Source organism: Armigeres subalbatus, chromosome 2, assembly GCF_024139115.2.
Source record: "Armigeres subalbatus isolate Guangzhou_Male chromosome 2, GZ_Asu_2, whole genome shotgun sequence".
Lineage (NCBI taxonomy): Eukaryota > Metazoa > Arthropoda > Insecta > Diptera > Culicidae > Armigeres > Armigeres subalbatus.
Window position 1 is genome coordinate 396153399 of NC_085140.1, and position 23334 is coordinate 396176732.

General features: G+C 39.4%; 1 protein-coding gene across 1 annotated transcript; it reads left to right on the forward strand.

The window, feature by feature from the left end:
* Positions 1-721: 721 nt before the first annotated feature.
* On the forward strand, positions 722-23054 carry LOC134217482 (uncharacterized). The gene is made up of 7 exons (XM_062696247.1): positions 722-1164; positions 5199-5398; positions 5456-5648; positions 5709-5977; positions 6294-7876; positions 21627-22545; positions 22605-23054. Exons 1-7 carry the CDS (start codon positions 982-984, stop codon positions 22801-22803), a joined length of 3546 nt encoding a protein of 1181 aa, XP_062552231.1. The 5' UTR covers positions 722-981; the 3' UTR covers positions 22804-23054.
* The last annotated feature ends 280 nt before the right edge of the window (positions 23055-23334 follow it).

Genomic DNA, 23334 nt, shown 5'->3' on the forward strand with positions numbered 1-23334 from the left:
GAACCGCACAGCACGAAAGCACGATGCGGTCTGAGCCACCAAAATATTAATCAAAGCAATCGTGGCACTTCGCCAGTAGTCAAAGATATGTGGTCAACCATCACTGCAGTGACAGTTTATCAGCAGACTTCCGATTGCCTAGCAACATGATAATCAACCGTCTAAGACGAATTAAGTACTGTCCATTTAATTCCACCAGTTAATTTTCGTTATCTTTGCAGATACGTATTTCGACCACAACTGTGTGGTCGTCTTCAGTGTCTTGTACTTGACTCGACTTCAGTCCATTCTATTCTATACCATTCTATTCGGGTACTGCCATCTGTTATCAGAATCGCGAGAAACAGAGTTGACCATGATTATTTCCCATTTGACGTTCAATCATCATCATCATCGTCATCAACACAGAAAACATTCAGCAGCATATACACTAATCAAATGTCAAAGCGATTGAACACTTACGCCTCTCTTGGCACAATCGCGTAGCACAGATGGATTTCAAATCAACCGTTGAACACGTGAACGATGTTGAAATGGGAAGTGTTACGTCTGTTTGTCTGTGAAAGTACCAGTCATAATAATTCAATTATTGAATACTTTATAGTCAAAAAAGCATACTTCAAAGTCTTTTGTGTGTAAACTTTTTTAGCAGTGTACGTCTCGTGAAAAGGCCTATTCAGATACAAATCTGCGGGAAGATTAGCATCCTTGTTTGTAAAGACTTTTTATTGTTTTGGTTCAAGCGTCAATTCGTCCTCTTTTCCGAACCCTAAATTTCAAAATTTCAAATCGCACTCTCGCATCAAATCGCACGCACAGCAAGCAGTGTTTTTTTCGGATAAACCACGCGTGCTTCTCATGGTTGAGTGTTTTTGAATTCTGTTGTGTAAATTTTGTGATTATATTATTGTGAATTAAAAATCTGTTCTGTAATTATATTGAATTGTGTGTGAAATTTATGAAAGAGGAATAGTAGAAGAAATGGGCCTTAATTTTGACCAGATTAATGCTCGACTGCGTAAAAATCTGCAGCAATTGAGTCGCTACCAAGATCCGGCAGAACGGCTGCGTCTGCTAAAGCGTTATTTGTCCCATTTTGTGAAATTTGTACAGGCCGGTCGTCACTTCGAAGCAACGTTTGGGGAACATGTTCGGCTTGTAGTGGTAAGATGTTTTAATTTTTATTTTTTGTAAGGGGCCGTACTTATTATGTTTATTAGGTTTTTCAGCATCTGTCCGTAACCTCAATCTGGTGACATTTTAGTAGTACTTCTTGCTGGACTCGGGAGCAGCCAACCAATCGCGAACTCGACCCTTGTCGGAGTCAGTGGAAAGTGTACACGTAAAAAAATAACCTTATACCAAACCATTCGAAAATACTTATACTCTTCATTATGCCACCTAATGAATGATCCCATATCAAAAAGCTAATAACATTCATAAGTTAATGAAAAGTATAAGTTTTCGAATGTATGTGACTTATGCCATGTATAAGTTTTTTCTTATACATATCATTATGCGCCTGCTTTGGCAAAAAAGTATAAGAAATATTAATAATAAACAACATTAAATTTTTTTACGTGTACTACTGAACTGTCAACATAGTTCACAAGTGGTGTATACACTGTAAACCTAGCATTACTCATTAAGGAGTAAAAATTCCTCATTTTTTGGCGATATATGAAGCTGTCAAAATAATGGGTATTTTAATTTTTTGAATAATGCGTACTTTGAACCCATTCTATCGAACTGAATGCTTACTCATTAATGGGTGAAAATCTTCTTGTGAGGAAGCAAGTAACTTAATATGATAAAGTGAATAAAATCCTGATGTGCAATCAATGGCGATGAAACGTAAGATTAGAAGCATTCTGCTGCTATTATCAATTATTTCAACATTCCTTTATTCCAGCTCAATGAAAGAAAGAATCTCGTTGTTCAACAACCGGTGATATCAATTAAAAGCTATCAAAAATTTAGAGCATGGATACGTAAATCTGATCCGGATGTGGATCCAACAAATTGTTTCATCTGCTGTTGCCACTGCTCCAATATGAAACAAGCATCCAACATTTGATGTCGTCTTTTCATCTTGAACATTCAAAAAATCTAATGGTCAAATAAGGTAAAACTTCTATTTTTACAATTTATTTTATAAATAAAAATTCAATACATTTTACTAATTTCAGCAAACGATCATGAACTAGCGTCAGCGAAACTTATCATCCAAAATGCAGGGATCGGTAGCCGGAAGATGTGGTTAACTTTAAATTCAGCGTTTAGCTGACGGTGAAAGTGAACCGGTATTCCTTAGGACAATGTGAAGGACAACGGAAGATGATCGCAGCACCGCGCAGCACAACATTTTAGGCAGTGCTTTAATGTTTTCCTCTATGTCTTCTATGTAAACATTCTATTAAAGTTGACTAATAAAAACCAAATGCCTTTAAACATAAAAAATATCTACATAAATCAAATCATTACACTTATCTTTTAAAACGAATTATTTTGCAAAACAAGAGTAAATTTTACCCATTATGCCAAAACATCTCATCGCAATAATGGGTAAAAATTACACCTAAATTTGACGTACAGGCCATTTACCCATTAATGAGTAAACAGCGTTTACTCTTTTAATGAGTTGAACTATTTAACTTCATAATGGGTGTTTTTTTACCCATTAAAGAGTACTTTGGCGGCACAGTGTAAGGCATTTTATGAGACGGTTCGCGGTGGCTCGATTATTTACTTCTAATGTTTTGTTTTGATATGATTCTGCGTGAACATTCCATTAGGTCCGAACACATAATATTTTTTTTAACGTTTTACTTTTCATTCGTGTTTTCTTCAGCATTTCATGCTTAAAATGCAATGGTGTGAATAATCTAACGACATGTTTTAAGAATCGTATGAAAAACTTTGTTCTAAAGCCCTGGTAGACGAAAAGTTAAACAGGCAGAATTGATGATAGGAGCCATTGGAATGTTCAACGCGAAATTACCAAACAAATGAGCTCCCACTAATTGTCAAAGTAGATAAACACGAGAGAAACAGCTGTATCGATCTGTCTCATAAAATGCCTTATTCCAAGGGCCTCATACGCCTGTCACTGGCGAACAAAGCTCGTGTAGAACCGGTGTTAGGGCGCAATCGTTAATGTGAACATTTTATATTCGGTTAGTTACTGCAAATAAATTCTTTTCGAGTCCCTATAATCAAGCAGGTATCTCAAGCATACCACATCGTTATATTGCTGCATGATTGAGTGTTTAATTTTGATAAAATATCGAAAACAAAAGTGTGCATAAAATTGCCTCGCCATAACAAAAGGTGGTAGAGAATTAACACTGTTGTTTACAGTTTAGAACCAAATCCAGATGTCGCACATGTTGGGGTAGGGATTCAGTGCTCCACCTTCTCCCCCTGGTGTATTCATTTTGTCCCCACCCTCTCGTAACAAACCGGAACAATTTTCAGAATTACCCCCACCCCTATGCATAACGCGTAACAAATGCTGTTTTTTTGAAAAATAATTGTTTAGTGGAATTAGAAGGGCGGTGCAATAAATTATAATATTGTGTATTTCATGCATTTTTCTTCTTATTGGCATTACATCCCCACACTGGGACAGAGCCGCCTCGCAGCTTAGTGTTCATTAAGCACTTCCACAGTTATTAACTGCGAGGTTTCTAAGCCAAGTTACCATTTTTGCATTCGTATATCATGAGGCTAGCACGATGATACTTTTATGCCCAGGGAAGTCGAGACAATTTCCAATCCGAAAATTTCCTAGACCGGCACCGGGAATCGAACCCAGCCATCCTCAGCATGGCCGTGCTTTGTAGCCGCACGGCTAAGGAGGGCCCAATGCATTTTTAATAGAAATAAATATTTCTTGAAAAAAAGGCTCGGAAACCCATAGTGTTATATACCGATCGACTCAGTTCGACGAATTGAGGTGATGTCTGTGTGTATGTGTGTGTGTCTGTGCGCACCCACGTACCAAAATATAGCAAAAGTGTCACTCATTTTTCGGGCACTTATCGTCACCCGTTTTGCTCGCAACAAGTTGCATCCGACGCAGACTTCTATCCCATTGTTTCCTATTGGAAATTGGCCAGATTGGACTATGGGATCGGAAATTATGGCCAAAATACTTTTTATTACGGAATAATCACATAAAAAAGTGTCATTCATTTTTCAGGCACTTATTCTTAGCCGATTTACTTGCAACAAGTTGCATTCGGCGCAGAAACCTGTCCCATTGTTTGGCCAGATTGGACTATGGGATTGGAAATTATGGCCAAAATACTGTTTTATTACGGAATAATCACACAAAAAAAAGTCACTCATTTTTCAGCCACTAATTCTTAACCGATTTACTTGCCACAAGTTGCATTCGACGCAGAAACCTGTCCCAATGTTTTTGCCTTTCTAGTATACTAAGGTGTAACGAAAATGCTCGCGTGTTCCCTCCAAAAACAAATATTAAATTTTGATAAGTGGCTCGGAGTGACGGGAAATCCTTTCCCTTTGTTTCCTATTTGAAATTCGACAGATCTGACTATGGACTCAAAAGTGATGGTCAAAATACCTTTTTTTTTTCAATATGGCACGAAAAAGGCATTATTACCGCTAGATGGATTAATCTGTTTTTTGTGTATGTTGTAATTGTAATGATAATATTTTACATAGTACAATTTTGTTTTGCCTATCTCAAGGCCAAAAATATCCGCATTTGAATTCTCTATTGATCATCACTAGTCTCGCTTTCAGCATACGAATTCATTAACATCATAATGATATTTTGTTGTATATTTTTATTTATTTTTTCGATGTCTACCATACTGCCCATGATCGCATATTTGTAACACTCGCATTTTTGTTCATTTTGTAAAAAGTCTGTGAATCGTTCAAAAAGCTCAATATACTGCATCTAATACCACAACAGTAAAATAGGCTTTACTAGGTATCTTGCTTATGTGTAGTAAGCTGGAAGTGATTGAGTTTGTGGGGAGAACTGATAAACGATTTACAAAATCAACCAAAATGCAAATGTTACAATTATGCGATCATGGGCAGCATAATAGTTAAATTATTTTATATAGAAATTTAATTTCAAGATATACAATAATACCAAAAATGTAATATATATATACCAAAAATGTAATAAGTAATAACATATTTTTCTGTTATAGTTATTCCTAAATGATCGCCGGGATAAACCCTTGGAACTTGACACACTTGGAACGATTGTGAAAACCCTCTGCATTATTTGTACCATCACAGCGATCTCACACCAAACAGTGATGATTGCTCTTCACGGTTTGCTGGATATTTTTGAGCGAATCTCCAGTAAGGAAACTCTGACCGTTATCGAATTTTGCGGAAATCATTTGTTAGTCGTAGTAGAATCTATTAAAATGTTTTAATTACCAGTTTTCTTTGTTTACAGCAATAAATTAATTGTGCAGTTTAAGCGATTCGGATATTTTAAGATCCAGCGGCAGCTTGTGGAATTGGTCTACATTACATCACTGTCCGTAAATAAATCAAACGACCGCAAGAACTTTGTTCTCAAGTTGGGAAGATCAATAGGTGGTAGCTGGGAAGAGGTCTTGAGTTGGAAGTCCATTGCTGTCCAGAAGGCATGATGATTTAAATTCGTTCGCGCAAAACAGTTTTCAAAATTCTCTTTATGATTTTAGGAAGTACGACTTTTTATCAATAATTTGCAAGACAGATATCCCTTGTTCTCAGCTTATTCCGTCCCCGTTGAAGATTGTCAAATTGGAGAATACAGGTTCGAGCAGCCAAATGACTCAAATGGAATGTGGTTGGATGTTAATTTTAAACCGGCCACAATCCGGTTTGCGGGTTGCATCAAACTTGTCAGAGGAAACGATAAAAGTTTGGATCTGATTGTGGGCCTTGAGATCGACCATCGAAGTGTATCCAAAATTGACTGGAAGACAGAGTAAGTATACAATAGTCAAAAAAATCTTCTTTTTGACATTTATTTAGATCACCAATGAAAGCCGGAACAACTATTATTAAATTTGATTTGAAAAATAAATAAAATATTGAGCTTTTCCAGAAAAGTTTTCTTCAAGAAAATTAATGAGTTTTACGATTTTATCAATTTATCCATTTTTTTTATTTACCACTCCGTTATCCAAAGACCAACATGACTAAAGAAGGAATTTATATTTGTTCCGCCGGCCAATCGATTCCAAAAAAATCGTCTGGAAACCTTTTTTGTAATACTGTAACGTACGTTTTTCCTTTTTCAGAAATGGTAAACATTTTCTCTTAATAGAGTATAAAAAAATCACAGTCGAGCCTGATGTGCTAAAGGTTGAACCAACAGGAACATTCATCGTTAGCGTTGTGTCTTCCTTCGATTGTGATTATTTAATAAATGAAGTTATACCCGAGGTTCGAATGAAAGCGATTAGTAAAGATGATTCCGAACCATTAAATACTACAAATATAGATGGGCTTCTAAATATTTCACTTTTGGAATCAAATGCATCAGAACCCGCTAAAAGTCATTACTCCGATCAATCTCCACGTCTGCGTGACAATCGCGACGCAATTGAGCAGCACCGGAACATGCGCTGTCAAATGCTGGACACTACAAGCTCTGTAGGGAGCAACAAGGAAAATATAAAGCCCCGTGTTCCGACGTCAGATGTTCGTGTTGTTGTGCAAGATGTCCAACGATTGCGAGTATTTGAAACTCTTCAACAGGACTGTCGACAAGAAACAAATAAACGAGAAACAAAACGAAGCCCCTTGAAGAAACATAAGAGTGACGAGAACCGTCGCGATTCCCAATCGAACGATGGGAAGAAGAGGAAATTATTTGATAAGCAATCGATGTCAGATATTTTGAACGAAAGTGCCGATTCGCAGATACAGCGCAACAAATATGTCGAAAAAAAGTTGGTCAATACAGTCAAACCGATCCAAACGTTAGATGTAAAGCCAATTAATTTAATACCATCTCAGGAAAAGCACCTGCAGAACACGGATGTATTGAATGAGTCCTCCGGTACTGATGTGATGTCCAGTCATGAATTTGAGCAGTCTCTTGAGGCGTACAAGAAGAAATATGGAATTTTTGGCAAAGCTCAAAAAGTTTTAGACAAGAAACTTGAAAGCAATATACGTAAGATTAATGAGATGGTCGAACGTTCGACGAAAAGATTCTTCAAGCGTGATCAGACGGCGGACAATCCATACGATTTCATTGACTCGGAGAGCAATCAAAAATCTACGAAAAAGAAGACTTCTCGAAAAGCAAATAACAATGTCAGTAAAAGAAAACCAAAGAAAAACGATGAGAATTTTTCCTCAAAAGTATCGAAGAACGTTACCAATCAATCGATTCGCAATATGAATTCTAAGAGTGTGAAAAAGGACAAAAATCTTACGCCTCCGAAACCAACAATCCCCCACGAACCACGATTGTCGCTTCCTCGCTCAAAGAAACCTACAAAGTTTATAGATTTTGCGTCTGAATCCGAAAACGAAACCGGCAATACGTTTCAAAACTTGAACATCTCCCACATTGCTGTGGACGAGCAGCTGAACCCTATGGTTCCGACTCGCAGGCCAATGTTTGCCAAATCGACACCCCATGCAGTTGCGAAAAACAAGAAGCGCCCATTGAATCAAACATTCGGGGTTGATGTGTTACAAAAAACAGATGATCAAATATCTGCCAAGAAGCAGCGTGTTCCGCTTATGGAAGTTGAGGCAGAGCATGAAAAAAGCTCAACATTCATCCGACGTGATTACAAAAAGCATCATCTTCCTGAGGCACTCGTGAAGAAAGTTGGTGCTTTTATCGAACGTGATGCAGATAAAGGTAGGTCGGATAAACATTTAGAATTAGGTCACAACAAATATTGCTGTCTTTTCTGCCCACTTCCCTTCAATGTTGAACTGTGGTAAAGTTGAAATAGGGTTTCGGACAATCATGGGCAGCCTACCCCAAAACTCTAACGCGAGTAACGAAACTCTTTTGAACAAATTTTTAGAGGAGTCGCACATTTTTTTTAACCATCTATATAGTACCCATGATCGCATATTTGTAACATTTGCATTTTGGTAAAACGTTCGTCAATCCTCCCCACAAACTCAATCATTTCCAGCTTACCACAGATAAGCAAGATAGTAAAGCCTGTTTTACTCTTGTGGGATTCTTCTTCTTCTTATTGGCATTACATCCCCACACTGGGACAGGGCCGCCTCGCAGCTTAGTGTTCATTAAGCACTTCCACAGTTATTAACTGCGAGGTTTCTAAGCAAAGTTACCATTTTTTGCATTCGTATATCATGAGGCTAACACGATGATACTTTTATGCCCAGGGAAGCCGAGACAATTTCCAAACCGAAAATCGCAATCGCACCGAGAATCGAATCCAGCCATGCTCAGCATGGTCTTGCTTTGTAGCCGCGCGTCTTACCGCACGGCTATGGAGAGCCCCTGTTGTGGGATTAGATGCAGTAAATTGAGCTTTCTGAACGATTCACAGGCTTTCTACAAAATGCACAAAAATGCGAGTGTTAAAAATATGCGATCATGGGCAGTATACTGCCGTCATACGCATATTTGTCCCATGTTTGCTAGGATTTTCTATGTACATGGGACAGTCATGCGTATCACGGCAGTATAGGTTCCTATCTAAAAATTTTATGCGTGTTATTTCGGCACAGCTCTCTAACACATGTTAAGAGACATTAATTTCCCCGGTTTGTAGTTAATTGCGAAGGCTTGTAGCTTACGGAACATTTAATTATAAAATTGCATTAAAGGTAATTATTCTCCTTCAGTGGGGTTTGAACCGACGACCCTCAGTACGCCATACCTGTGCTTTCTGTACTCATAAGTTCCAATCTGCACTCATAAGTTCCAACTAAACTGCGAAAGCCGTAGCTTAATTCCACACTATTGTTTCATAAGGGCGAAAGTCGCAAATGTAAACAATGCCTTTTCCTGCAAATTCCTCAACAACTAGGACCGCTCCCAGCTAACAACCACTTGGAACTGCTGGAGCTCCGCGTCTTCTACCAATCGGAAGTGGAAAATACAGTCGGAACGACTTTCGCCCTTATGAAACAACAATGTCGAATTAAGCTACAGCTTTCGCAGTTTAGTTGGAACTTATGAGTGCAGATTCCAAACATTGGACGCATGTCCAACATACGCAAACTGGTGAAGTATGTTCAGACAATAGTAACGTCTCTTAGTCTCAATAGATTTGAATCTGTAAAAGCAATACGTTCATTATTATTTTATTTATTCTGACTAAAGCCGGAGTGGCCTCCCCGAGCTTAGAATTAAAACAAACTGAAAACTTATTTTGATATTTTGATACTTCCATTTCTAATATAAAATTTGGGTGACACTGTGGTCGAGTTGATAGTAATCACATCAAAAATGATAACTGAATGTTTAATGAAAAATAACAAAATGATAACATTTTTTGATGTCACTGAAAACAAAAAAAAACTTATGATATCGGGCATTTTTCGTTTGATTTGCATAATCTCGATTCTCGAGCAACATATGATTAGGGCCAAAAAACCAACAATTCTGAACCGACAAAAATGAGGTTCAAGTTTTCTATGATTAATTTAATTCATTGGTTGAAGTAGAAACTCATTTCATTGCAAAAATATGCCAAAAATACGTAAATGGTTATATTATAACAGCAAATTAAGATTAATTGAAAATAAAAATTTCTCCCCTCGGATATGTGATCTTGCCGCGATGGGTGGCGTGGGCTTACGCTATTAGCACTGATATGGCAACCAAAGACATATCCTGTCGTGGTGGTATCACATGTTGACTATTTTTGTTCAATGCTGCGTCACAATTTGTCATTGACGCACTGATTTTATGGATGTGCATGTGAACCAACGGACATCGTGTCTTGGAGCTTAGAATAGTGCAGTGAGGTGGGCGTCTTTCCTCAGTAATAATGAATACTTTTCTGATGTGTTCCCTGATGATGATGAGTCGTAGCTACGGTTAAATCTAGCTAGATAGGTATATATAGAGAAAAGGTAATCAACTTTATCGGCATTAATAGGATTCACTGAGTAGAAGTTTTTTTCATAACCAGGAGCGTGGCCCATCTCTTATTTTATTAGGTCTCAAATTAAAGAGTCATAATATAAAATACCATACATGACAACTATGGTGTACAAACAATCTTATAATGGCTTCATTCTTGATTTTATTAACAGATAGGGAATAGGCGTGATGAAGCTTTATTTTGCCACCGAAAAGGGAATCCTATAGCTGACCACGACATAATAATGATAGTTATTTTACACTTGGTCGGAGTTTAGCCAAACCGCACCGAGCGGCTTTTCGACTGACTTGTGATATTTTGATCATACAAGGACAACGGAAATAGTTTCATATCAATTTAAGCGTACATTTGCAGTAGGATATTCTCAGTTATGGGGTTGAGGGATGTTCGATACGATTTGCGTTCAATTAAATCTGTTAAACGAAACTTTTAGCACAAAAATCAGTAATTTTTCTCTAGTGCTTGGTGCGATTTGGCTGAACCCCGACCACTTGCTTGTAAGGTTTAAGACGATTAGAAAAGGTATGGGCAAATTTCATTATCTTCGCTCAACTTTGAAGCGATGCTTTTTCAATCTTTTCAACTAGATTTTTCATCTATGCGGAAACGACCCTGAGAGATTAGTATTAGACAAATAAAATAAAGGAACGACGCAACATAGTCTACAATGAGTATCGACTGAATTACTGAATTACGTAGAAAACACACAAAAAACTAAGAAAGACAATGTGATAGGTGGATTTAACAAGTTGAAACAAAATTACATCTTTCGACAAAATAAGAAGTAAACTTACTGTTTGACTGTTAAAACGTGTATTACCAGACATCACTGCAAGTGGTAGATGACATACAGACAGGTTGTCAACATAGACTTTTAGCTTTTAGCCATAGCTTTTAGATATTGAATGTCGGCTCCAAGAAACACTTAACACAATTTAATATTTAAATTCTCTTCAAATATAACACATTTTCGGAAAACATTGCTTGTGTCTTCAGAGCTTCAATTATTTGTTTGCTTAATTATTGCCAGGTTGACGGTAAATAGACGTAAGGAAAAGGGGAAATCTATACAAAAACAGAAATTTTGAGTTTCTACTAGCTTCTACAATACTCAAACAAATAGTGTTCAAGCGGTCAACATAGATTAGTTCTGCTAAGTATTGATCTTAGTAGAGGCAAAACTTTTGTTCGGATGCAGTCTTGACAATTAGCTGCTGGATACCTAAAAAAACTAGAACCTATTTGAAAATTGAGGAGTGGAATAGAACAATTGATTATAACAATAGAAATTGCAGACAACTGTACAGACTAATAGACTAATTACATGATTGTAACATATAGGATACTATCAAATGAACGACATATTGACAAACATCCGTTCTCAACTGCATCAAAATAAGGGAAGCTCTTAGATTAATATATTGATTTACTTACTTATGGATCCTGTACACCTCCGGTGGTGCAAAGGGCCGACTTGAAAGATCTCCATCCTGAGCGATGCCCGGCTATCGCTTTAACCTGTTGCCAGGTTAGATTTCGGTCGACTTCTTTTATTTCTTTATTGAGGCTTCTCCGCCATGAGCCTCTGGGTCTGCCTCTGCTGCGATGTCCCCGCTGGGTTCCAGTCTAATGCTTGCTTACAGATTTCGTTTCCGCCCTACGTAGAGTGTGGCCGACCCAGCCCCACTTCCGATCCCGAATTTCTGTTGTTATCGGCCTCTGGTGACAACGACGATGGAGCTCGTTGTTTGAGATCCAGTTGTGAGGCCACCAGGCCCGAATTATATACCGCAGGCATCTGTTAATGAACACCTGCAGCCGTTGAGTGTTCTCCACTGATACACACCATGTTTCGCTAGCGTATAACAGCACAGATTTCACGTTAGAGTTGAAAATTCGTATTTTGGTGCGTTCACTTATCTGCCTGTTTTTCCAGATATTTCTTAAACTCGCAAAGGCAGCCCTTGCTTTCTTGATCCGTGCGCCTATGTCGATCTTGGTACCGCCGTCTGACGCCATTTGGCTACCAAGATATTGGAAGCTTTCAACATTCTCCACTGGTTGCCCGGCTACTGTGAAACTGGAAGGAGTCACCGTGTTTACATCCAACGATTTGGTTTTGTTGACGTTGATGACTAAACCTGCTGAGGAGGAGCGATCAGCAAGGTCGTTGAGCTTACTCTGCATATCAGAGCGCCGTTGCGCGAGTAGTGCAACGTTATCCGCCAATTCGAAGTCGTTTAGGTGCTCCATGGTTATAGGCTGCCATAACAGCCCGCGGTTTGGTTCACGGTCAATCGCATCTACCAGAATCTCATCGATTACGATGAGGAACAGTAACGGTGATAGAATACATCCTTGCCTCACACCAGCTACGACCCGGATAGGGTCGGACAGGACCCCATTGTGCAGCACTCTACACGAAAAGGCCTCGTACTGTGCTTCGATGAGGGCGATGATTTTCTCAGGAACACCATTGCGTCTCAGGGTGCCCCACATATTCTCGTGATAGAGACGGTAGAAAGCTTTTTCGTAGTCAATGAATGCCAAGTAAAGGGACTCTTGGAATTCGTTGATCTGCTCCAGAATGATGCGGAGCATGACAATATGGTCCACACAGGATCTTCCGGCACGGAATCCGGCTTGCTGCCGCCGGAGAGTCGCATCGATCTTCTCCTGAATCCGGGCTAGGATAATTTTGCACAGAACTTTGAGAACGGTACACAGCAACATAATGCCTCGCCAGTTATTGCATACAGTCAGGTCACCCTTTTGGGAACCTTCACTAAGAAACCTTACATCCAGTCGACCAGGAAAGTTGCGGTGTCCCAGATATTATGAAATAAACGATGCAGTAGTTGAGCAGATGTCATGGGGTCAGCTTTGAGCATCTCGGCTGATATGCGGTTATTGCATTAGTACTTGAATTAATTTATTGCGAAACAAACATCTTCATTCAAAAGGTTTACTTGGACATGGCATCAGTACCACCCGTTGTCATCATCGACTGCTATTATGTATTGAATGTCGGCTACAAGAAAACACGAATTTAACTTTATATGTCAACTACTTGGATAATATCTATGTACACGGTTAGAGGGGGTACCTGATTTAAGGTACTTTTTTTCTTTTGCATCTTCCTCCCTCTTCCCTTTGTTGTCATAAAATGAAGAGCTAAACCACTCAACAAGTGCAATCAAGTGTGGGAACCTAACGTTAAGTAATCTCATGTTTACAAAAGTTAAGTAACTTTTGGTTAGTTACTATTCAAAATTAAGTATATTGGACTTAATATTAAGTAAATTTAACTTGATTTCAAGAATAAATCACCTAATTTTGGGTTCAAACACTAAACCCCCGATTGGAGTGAAAAGTACCTAATATTGGGTACTTTTTTCTAACTGTGTACGTGCTGAGCTTCCTTTATTTGTTCGGTTCATGACTGACTGACTGTAGAAAAGAGCTGACTGACTGTGGGAGGGGAAATATATCGTTATTATCGCATTATTCTCTATAGGATTAATAACTTAATCACCCAAAGAATATTGGATACCATGAAAATTGAAGAGAACTTGACCATAACAATCGAAATTGCAGACAACTGGACAGAAATTTCGTGAACATTGTTGGACTAATGAAAGTTTAGACATGATTGTAACAAACTTATAGGATACTTTTAACTCGACGACATCCGTTCTCAACTGCAAGAAATAAGGGAAGCTCTTAGATTAATGTGTTGATTTATTGTAATAGTACTTAAATTATTATATTGTAAAACAAACATCGCTATCTCACGCTTCCACGGGTCGTCCGATGACAAAAGACCGCCAGCTAAGGGTTGTGTACTTAGCTGGTAGTGCAGCCTGGGCTCTGTTGTCCTTCTGATATCAGCTAGAGTGAGAAGGTATGCCTCGAGCGTCTGTTCACCAGGAGGTGCGGCTCAAACAGCGTCTGCCTGGTACCCAGCGGCTGATTAACGAAATGCTGTATCGCGTCAGCTATACCTAAGGTGGCAGCACCATCATCGCGATGTAGGTTACGCGACCCCGGTAAGGTAGCTTACTGAAGCCTCTCAAATACCACGAAAATGGAGATAGAAGAAAAGTGAACGTTAATTTTGGCAACCGACCCGGCAACGAAATAAGGACTATGATTGGAAACTCGGTACCTGGAATGTCAGGACCCTAAATGAACCTGGACGAGTGAGCCTTCTGGCTCGTGAACTGCAGAAGGTTGGAGTGAACGTGGCTGCTATTCAAGAAGTCCGATGGCCTAGATCCGGAGAACGTGAATTCCGAGCCGTGGACCCCACGACCAATACTGCATTCAAGTATAACATCTATCACAGCGGCAGTGAAAAAGCAGAGCATGGAGTTGGTTTCGTAGTGATGGGCAAGCAGATGAAGCGAGTGATGCGGTGGAAACCCATTAGCGAACGAATCTGTGTGTTGAGGATACGAGGCAAATTCTTCAATTACAGCCTAATCAACGTTTACGCACCGACAAACGATAAATCCGACGACGTGAAGGACCCGTTTTATGAATGTCTTGATAAAGCCTATGGAGAGTGCCCAAAGCATGACGTGAAAATTGTTATCGGAGACGCTAACGCTCAGGTCGGTAGAGAGGACTTTTTCCGTCCCATAATCGGTAGGGAGAGCCTTCACTCCGCTACCAATGACAACGGCCTACGGCTAGTAAATTTTGCTGCTGCCAGAGGGATGGCCATCAGTAGCACCTACTTTGCACGAAAGAACATCCGAAAGCACACCTGGAGACACCCAAATGGTGAAACTTGCAACCAGATAGACCATGTTCTGGTGGATGGGCGCCATTTCTCGGATGTTATCGATGTGCGGACATTCAGAGGTCCGAACATTGACTCTGATCACTATCTCGTTGTCAGTAAAATTCGATCACGATTGTCAACTGTATCGAACGAAAGATCACAGCGAACGATGCGTTACAATATCCAGCGATTGTCGGCGGAAGGAGTATCGGCTGAGTACCGCCAGAAGCTCGACGAACGGATAAGTGCAATCAACGTTAGCGACAACATCAACGATCTATGGGAGTCGATCCATGGAGCGGTGAGCACGAGAAGTGGTAGGCACTGCACAGAGGCGACCCAGGACGGGTTGGTTCGATGTGGAGTGTCAGAGAGTGACAGACGAAAAGAACGTTGCCAGAAGCCGGATGTTGGTGTCAGGTACCCGATCGAATAGAGATCGGTACAAGGAAGCAAGAGCAGCCGAAAAACGAACCCACCGCAGGAAGAAAAAAGAGAACGAAGAACAAGTTATTAGTGAGGCGCAGGAAAAAATGGAGCAGAACGATATGCGGAGGTTTTATGAGTCTGTCAATGGCGTGCGGAGAAAGACAGCGCCATCTCCCGTCATGTGCAACGACCTTCAAGGGAATTTGCTGACAGATAAAACTGAAGTGGCTGCCAGGTGGAAGCAACACTTCGAGACTTTATCGAATGGAGGAAGTGACGATGCATCGGTGAACAGAATAAATATTAGCGACGATGGACAAGCTGTGGAGTCACCTACACTAGATGAGGTTAAAAAGCTGTCAAAGAGCTGAAAAACAATAAGGCTGCGGGGAAGGACCAGCTCCCGGCTGAACTTCTCAAACATGGCAGTGAGCAGCTTTATGAAGTTCTGCACCATATTATGTCGAAAATATGGGAAGACGAGGAAATGCCTGCTAGCTGGTTGGACGGCCTCATTTGCCCTCTCTTTAAGAAAGGGCACAGACTGGAGTGCGCCAATTATCGAGGAATAACCCTCCTTAATTCGGCGTACAAAATTATGTCGTATAACGTTGGACGGATCGAAATCAAGTGTAAGGGTGGCGGATGAAATATCGACGTCATTTGTTACCTTAGATGGATTAAAGCAGGGTGATGCACTCTCGAACCTACTGTTCAATATAGCGCTCGAGGGAGCGATTAGGAGAGCTGGTGTGCAAAGAAGCGGTACCATTATCACAAAATCGCATATGCTCCTGGGATTTGCGGACGATATCGATATTATCGGAATTGATCGCCGTGCCGTGGAAGAGGCTTTTGTGCCTTTTAAGTGGGAGCAAATACCAGCAGTACCAGTAAAACGAAGTACATGGTCGCTGGCAATCAACGTGGGTTCATTAGTGGTGGTGGTAGCGAAATAGTGCTGGATGGTGAAAAATTTGAAGTGGTAGAAGAATTTGTGTATCTTGGAACATTAGTGACGTGCGATAATGATGTTACCCGCGAGGTGAAAAGGCGTATTGCAGCTGCAAATAGGGCTTATTACGGACTTCGTAACCAGCTTAAGTCCCGTAGTCTGCAAACGAAAACAAAACTCGCGCTGTATACTACTCTGATTTTTCCGGTGGCTTTATACGGCCATGAAACATGGACGTTAAAGGAGACTGATCGGAGAGCTCTCGGAGTGTTTGAGCGTAAGGTGCTGCGGACAATACTCGGCGGTAAACAGGAGAACGGTATCTGGCGGCGTCGCATGAATCACGAATAGTACCAGGTGTATAAAGGGCTGGATATTATTAAGCTTATACAACACGGCAGACTACGGTGGGCTGGTCACGTTGTTCGTATGCCGGAAGAACGTCAAGCGAAGATGATATTTAGTAGAGAACCCGGACAAGGCCGCAGGCTTCGTGGAAGGCCGCGTACACGATGGCTTTTTGCAGTTGAAGAGGACCTGAGGGCGCTCAATGTTCAGGGCGACTGGAAGCGATTGGCCCAGGATCGAGTCCAGTGGAGAAGGATACTCCATTCGGCGTAGGTTCATCGAAGAGCTGTAGCCCATCAAGTATCAAGTATCAAAACAAACATCGTCATTTAAAAGTGTTACTTGGACATGGCTACAAGCAGGCTTGTAAAATGTCGTCTGCATGTCATTTGATTAATTTGTTCATAATTTTCTTCAGAAGCCAAATTTATTTCATAATTTCAGATGTACTCATAACGCTTGAGTAGGGCTATATTTTTGTCCAAGGGTACATTGCCCTAAATATAACATATGAGGCTGGATAGTGAAAACCCTCCAAAATGTCACGTGTCATTTGACATAATGTCATTTGAATGACATTTTGTCTCCCACGCCTCAGATTACATATTTACAGCAATGTCTTATTAGACAAAGTTGTAGGCACATTTAAGCGCTATAAGTTCGTCATACCTCAGGAATGATCGCTACCTTCAGACAAAAGTTCTGGGAAAATTATACAAACCAATGCAAATGACATTTTACAACACTGGCTACAAGTACCACCCGTTGTCAACATCGACTGCTATTAGGTATTGAATGTCGGCTACAAGAAACAATGAATTCAGCTTTACATATGTTAACACATGGAACACATCTATGTACGTGTTGAGCTTCCATTATTTGTTCGGTTTATAACTGACTGACCGTAGAAAAAAGAGCTGACTGACTGTGGGAAGGGAAATACATCGGTATGATCACAATACGACCCCGGGCCGCAGTGACCCTAGCCAAGGTCACTGGGGTTGACGGTACTGAAGATAATATTCATCTGTGTATCATATCACATTTGGAGCACTTCAGTGCGCCTCTAACGATTCACAGTGGATCGGCTGCTTTGCAGACTGAGCCCCTGATCGTATGTCCCGGCAGGACTCATTAGCACTCTCCAAGGAGTCGGGAAATTAACCATTTTCTCGTCAACTGGAAGTGGCGAAGCCAACGCGTGGCCACAGGTACGATAGGATAGGTTGTAATATATATTGAAATTGAGAAGTCTACTTTGTATTTTAGAGACATTCAATTTTCAGAATGTTTTCAATTGGGAGTGGAGAACTATTTAGACTTATCAGGATTTACATCAGGTTGAAAAATTCAAAATAGTAATGTCATAGCAAACCAGAAATCAGCCAAGAAAAAACGTAGGATTAAAAAAAATAGATTGATAACAAAATGAAATAATAATATTGAACATTTTGGATTCAGTAATTAAACAGAATTTTATTTTTTTAAATTTTTTTTCAGAAATGGTTTAGAGCAGCCAAGGTAGAAGTTTACTGTACTATTGGATAGAAAAATATTAAATTGAAAATCTGAGATAGAAGAGAGACAGAAAAAAAAGTGGAGGTTGAGATTATAAAAGAGAAAAAGAGATTGATAAAAGGAGAAATCAGATATTGATAGATAGAAGAAGGACATAGGATTTGTAAGGCAATACTCAACAATTCTTTTGTAGTTTTATACATACTGTATCTAACAATGTCTAAAACACTAATAAGACAAAGTTATAAAAGACCTTTATGTTGAAACATAACAGACAGACAACCGACAACAACACAATGACAATAACAGATCTAAAATATAGAAGACAAGTTTTACATTAATTATACAACTCACAATAATAGAAATGACTATCCAACGAGTAGTACATATTTTTAATGATGTTATTCATATAAATCAATGCTTCATAATCGTAAAATTCATTCATTTAGCTAGGAAATAGACGCAATGAAGCATTGCCATACCATTGATAACTGAATCTTGGACCAGACTTTAAAGACTTGAATTTTGAAGAGCGGAATAGAACATGACCATTTGACTACTGAAATTTATGATATCAGACAGTACTGTAAAGGATATGACGCCATAATCTTGATCAACCGCCAAAATAATGGAAGCTCTCAGATTAATATGTCGATTTATTGCAATAGTACTTAAATTAATTTATTGTATATTTACGATACCATTTAAATTATTCCATGTTGAAACAAAGTCCACTAGTATGATCCCATCACATTACATCAAAGTGTTATGGCTCGGTTGCGGTGGTGGGCGCGGTGACGCGTTTTGACAGAGAATATAGAATTACTGTCAAGATGCGCCGTTGCGTTAATCGCTGTAGAACGGCCTTTACTTGGAGATGGCATCAGTACCACCCGTTGTCAACATAGACTACTATTCGGTATTGAATGTCGGCTCCAAGAAAACATTAAATCAACTTTACATGTTAATTATTCGGAAAACATTCATGCGCGTGATGAGCTTTCATTATTATTAGTGCTGTCCAATGAGAGCTTGAAGTAGCTCGAAGTTTCTCCCTGTCCTGCTCATGCCCATTTGTTGACAAGAAAGAACGAGCAGGACGGGAACAACTTCGAGCTACTTCGAGCTGCTCATTGGACAGCACTATTATTATTTGTTTTTTTAAACTGACAGACTGTGGGAAGGGAAATGTATCGGTATGATCACAATACGAACCCAGACCGCAGTGACCTAGTGAGCAACATAGCTTGAGTCGTCTGCTAGTATTGTGTATCACATGGAGAACCCAGCCGAGATACCAGTCTATTAAGACTACAACTGGTCAACTCTCGAAAAAAAAAAAAAAAATACGACCCCGGGCCGCAGTGACCTAGCGAGCAACGGGTTAGGGACAAAAGGTCGAAAGACAAAAGGTCGAAAGGACAAAAGGTCGAAAGACAAAACGTCGAAAGACAAAAGGTCGAAGGGACAAAAGGTCGAAAAAGACAAAAGGTCGAAAGGGACAAAAGGTCGAAAGGACAAAACGTCGAACGGGACAAAAGGTCGAAAGGACAAAACGTCGAACGGGACAAAAGGTCGAAAGAAAAAAATGTCAATAAGATCAAAAAGACGAAAGGGACAAAAGGTCGAAATAGACAAGAAACTGAAACGGAAAGAATCAATCTCGCAACAGAGTTGGCCTACACAGTTGGCAAAAAATCTGCTCTTTTATTTTTAACAATTAGATAAAATTCATTCAGTGAGTACAACTAATAGATGGATGTTTGAGTTTTCTAAATGTCACTTCGATTTTTCAAAATGGCGCACACCGCACATCAAATACACTGGCGTGTATTACACGCAGGTGTATTTTTAATGCACGCGTCTGCATGGCTGAGGCGTGCACTATTTTGACCGATCAAAGTAACATTTAGAAAACCTAGACATCAATCTATTGTTTGCACTCATTGAATGAATTATATTTAATTTTTTTAAATGGTGAAAAATAAAAGAGCAATATTTTTGCAAACTGTATAGGACAACTCTGTCTTGTGCAATACAGGTTTTATTTCAACGATCTTTTTTATCTCTAACAGAACTATCTAGATATTCTTAATATTGTTTCATAGTCATTACTCTTTCTTTGAAAATGGCTCATTCTTCAACTTTGATTAATGTGATGAGTGTGTAATTTCTGCTTGAATTTAAATGCATTTCACAAATTCCTTTGGAATACACAAAACTTGTTATCAGCTTGTTCTTGATCGACCTTTTGTCCTTTTCGACCTTTTGTCCCTTTCGGCCTTTTGTCCTTTTCGACCTTTTGTCCCTTTCGACCTTTTGTCCTTTCGACCTACTGTCCCTTTCGACGTATTGTCCTTTCGACCTTTTGTCTTTCGACCTTTTGTCTTTCGACGTTTTGTCCTTTCGACCTTTTGTCATAGATTCGCGAGCAACATAGCTTGAGTCGTCTGCTAGTACTGTGTATCACATGGAGAGCCCAGCCTTGATAACAGTCTATTAAAGCTATCAGTACACTGTTTGTCATAATGACAAATATTTGTCAAGTCAGCCTGATATCCATGTCGATTTCTGATCAGTCTGATAGATATCCGGATAAACTTGACAAATATTTGTCATCATGACAAACAGTGTACTGAGGGCTTAAGACTACAACTGGTCAACACTCGGAAAAAAATGACCTACAAGGTTTAAATACTATTTATGTCTTCGCGGCATAAATACAAGTTTGTACCAGCGGAATCAGCAGTTACTACTTACATTTTTGTTTTCGCTCCAAATGACACCCTTTCACATACATTTGCGCTAATAAATCAAGTCTGTTCTATACCAGATCTCTGAAGTGCAGAATCTATATACCGACGTGTCATCTCACCCGGATTTATCCTAAATGTAAGCGTTCTCAATCAATAGTCTCCCCCTGAAGTATTGCTTAATTGCGTGCCGGAGGGTACGGACTGGCGAAAGGGTTTTGGTTTTAGTCGGTCGGGTGAGCTTCTATATATGTAACACCTATCCCACACTACCTGAGTTACTCTTCTCAAGGGTCTATTTGCAGATTTTCATTATCCCTTGCTAAAAAAAAAGCACGCGGCATGTTTGTTACCAGGGCGAGTTTAGTGTCCACAGCATCACATTAGCCTCTGCAGTTGTTCAATACCCCACGAGACTAACGATATGACTAGATTTACTTGTAAACACTTTGTTAAAATAAATCTCAATAATACTATATTTACTTAAAGTGGGTGTAATACTTTTTACATATATACTTACTATGTGAACAATACTAATTTTACGCAACCAAACTTCACCTTAAAAATTTCAAAAATTATCTACTCAAAATCTAGTTTTTAAATTGGAGTTCTCAGAAAACTTGATTGTTCCTAGCTGTGATTTTTGCTGTTTCAGATTTGAGTGTCGAGAAGAGCATTGCGAAAATAAATTAATATTATTGTGATATTTCCTTTCCTTACAGCTTTATCACCCCAACAATCGTTCACTGCAAGTTCAAACCAAAGTGATGTTACAAAAATTTCGCTCGAGGTGCCAAAACCTCAAAGCCCATCCGTGAAAAATATCTCCTTGACAAAAGAAATGATTCTTCAATATCAACCCAGCATGAGCGATTCATCTATTCCGGAATCTCTTGAGGTCAACCCAAGTCCATCAAACCCGGTTCCGGATCAAAACAAAGCCGAACTTTTGGCTGAACCCACCGTTTCGAATTTCGATATGAACTACGCCAAACACCGGTACACCCTGAAGAAGTTCATTTCAAACAATGGTCAAACATTTGTCGCTGAGCAAGAATCTCGTGCGTATTTTGATACCAAACCGCAAAATAATGGCAACGAGAGCATCCTCACTGACGACATCCGTGTTGGTTGCGACACTGCGGTTCCTCCGTCATTGCAAGATGATTGGAATGAAAATGGTGGTGTCATAATGATCGATATAACTACATCCTCGAGACGCTACCCAATCACTACTAAGCCAGAACCGTCTAAAATGATTCCGAACACGCCAAAACCTGGAAAAAATCAGAACGCACGGTGTAGCGAAACATATTTAACACGTAATGAAGTTGCAGCCAATGGGACTATAGCACAGGAAACCTTCCTACCATCCAGCATATTGTTTAACGATACAGCTTCGGGCCCAACGATGGTACAGCAATTCAGCACTAAGATTCACCAGGAGTTCAATCCGTCACTGAGCGAGTTGCAAACTCAAGTGGAAAAGCTAAACGACATGATGAAGTCATTTGAACCTGACCTATCGAATTTTAACAATAAGGAAATTGATCAAAAATGTAAGGAAGTCCTAGAGCTAGAGAACAAGTTAGATGTACTGCACATTGAGCTGGCTAAACTATGTGAAGTGTCTTTGGAGAGGTGATTGCGAAACAGGTTAAAAATAATATCGAATAATTTTAACAACGATGTCATTGCAGGTACAGACAGGCCACCGTAACTGGTAATAAACTGGCACGGTTTGCCGAATCCAAGGGTAATTATTTCAAGGAACGGGTCCAACAGGCCCGTCAGGAAATTCCAGGCATCGTGGATGAGTGCGTGAAGAGCGTGTGGAATCAGCATATTCGAGGTCGGCTCGATCAAGTGCAATCAATGTTGACAAAGATGCTGATGTGAAACCTAAGCAGTTAATTTTAAGATCTCATCATTCTAAAGATAAGTATTTTTTTAATCACGTTTTCATAACCCTTATGTCATATCATATCCTATCAAGTATAAATATGCAATTTGAATTGTGAATTCCGTGCAAATATATGAATTGCACATTTTGCTGAGTATTATTCGTATTGTATTAGTTATGAGGTTACATGTTGTATTGGCAATATGTTCGGCATAAGAAAAGCTGAAAAATATTTTATCTAATCATATTCGACTAAAATAAATTTTTAAAAATAGATTAAAATCTAGTTGTATATGTAAAAAAAACATAAACGTTGAAATTTATATGGTGCTAAAAAATGGCACTGAAATGTCACGGAGACTCATCTTGTCCCACCTTACTCTAGAAGCACATTTATCTTTACTCTCATGCTTTAAATGGCACCCCTTGCATAATATAATATTAAATATTCTTACGTATTTACATTAAAGTATCAGTTATTATTAAGGATCTGACGAGGTAGCATTTATCGATAATATCGATATCGG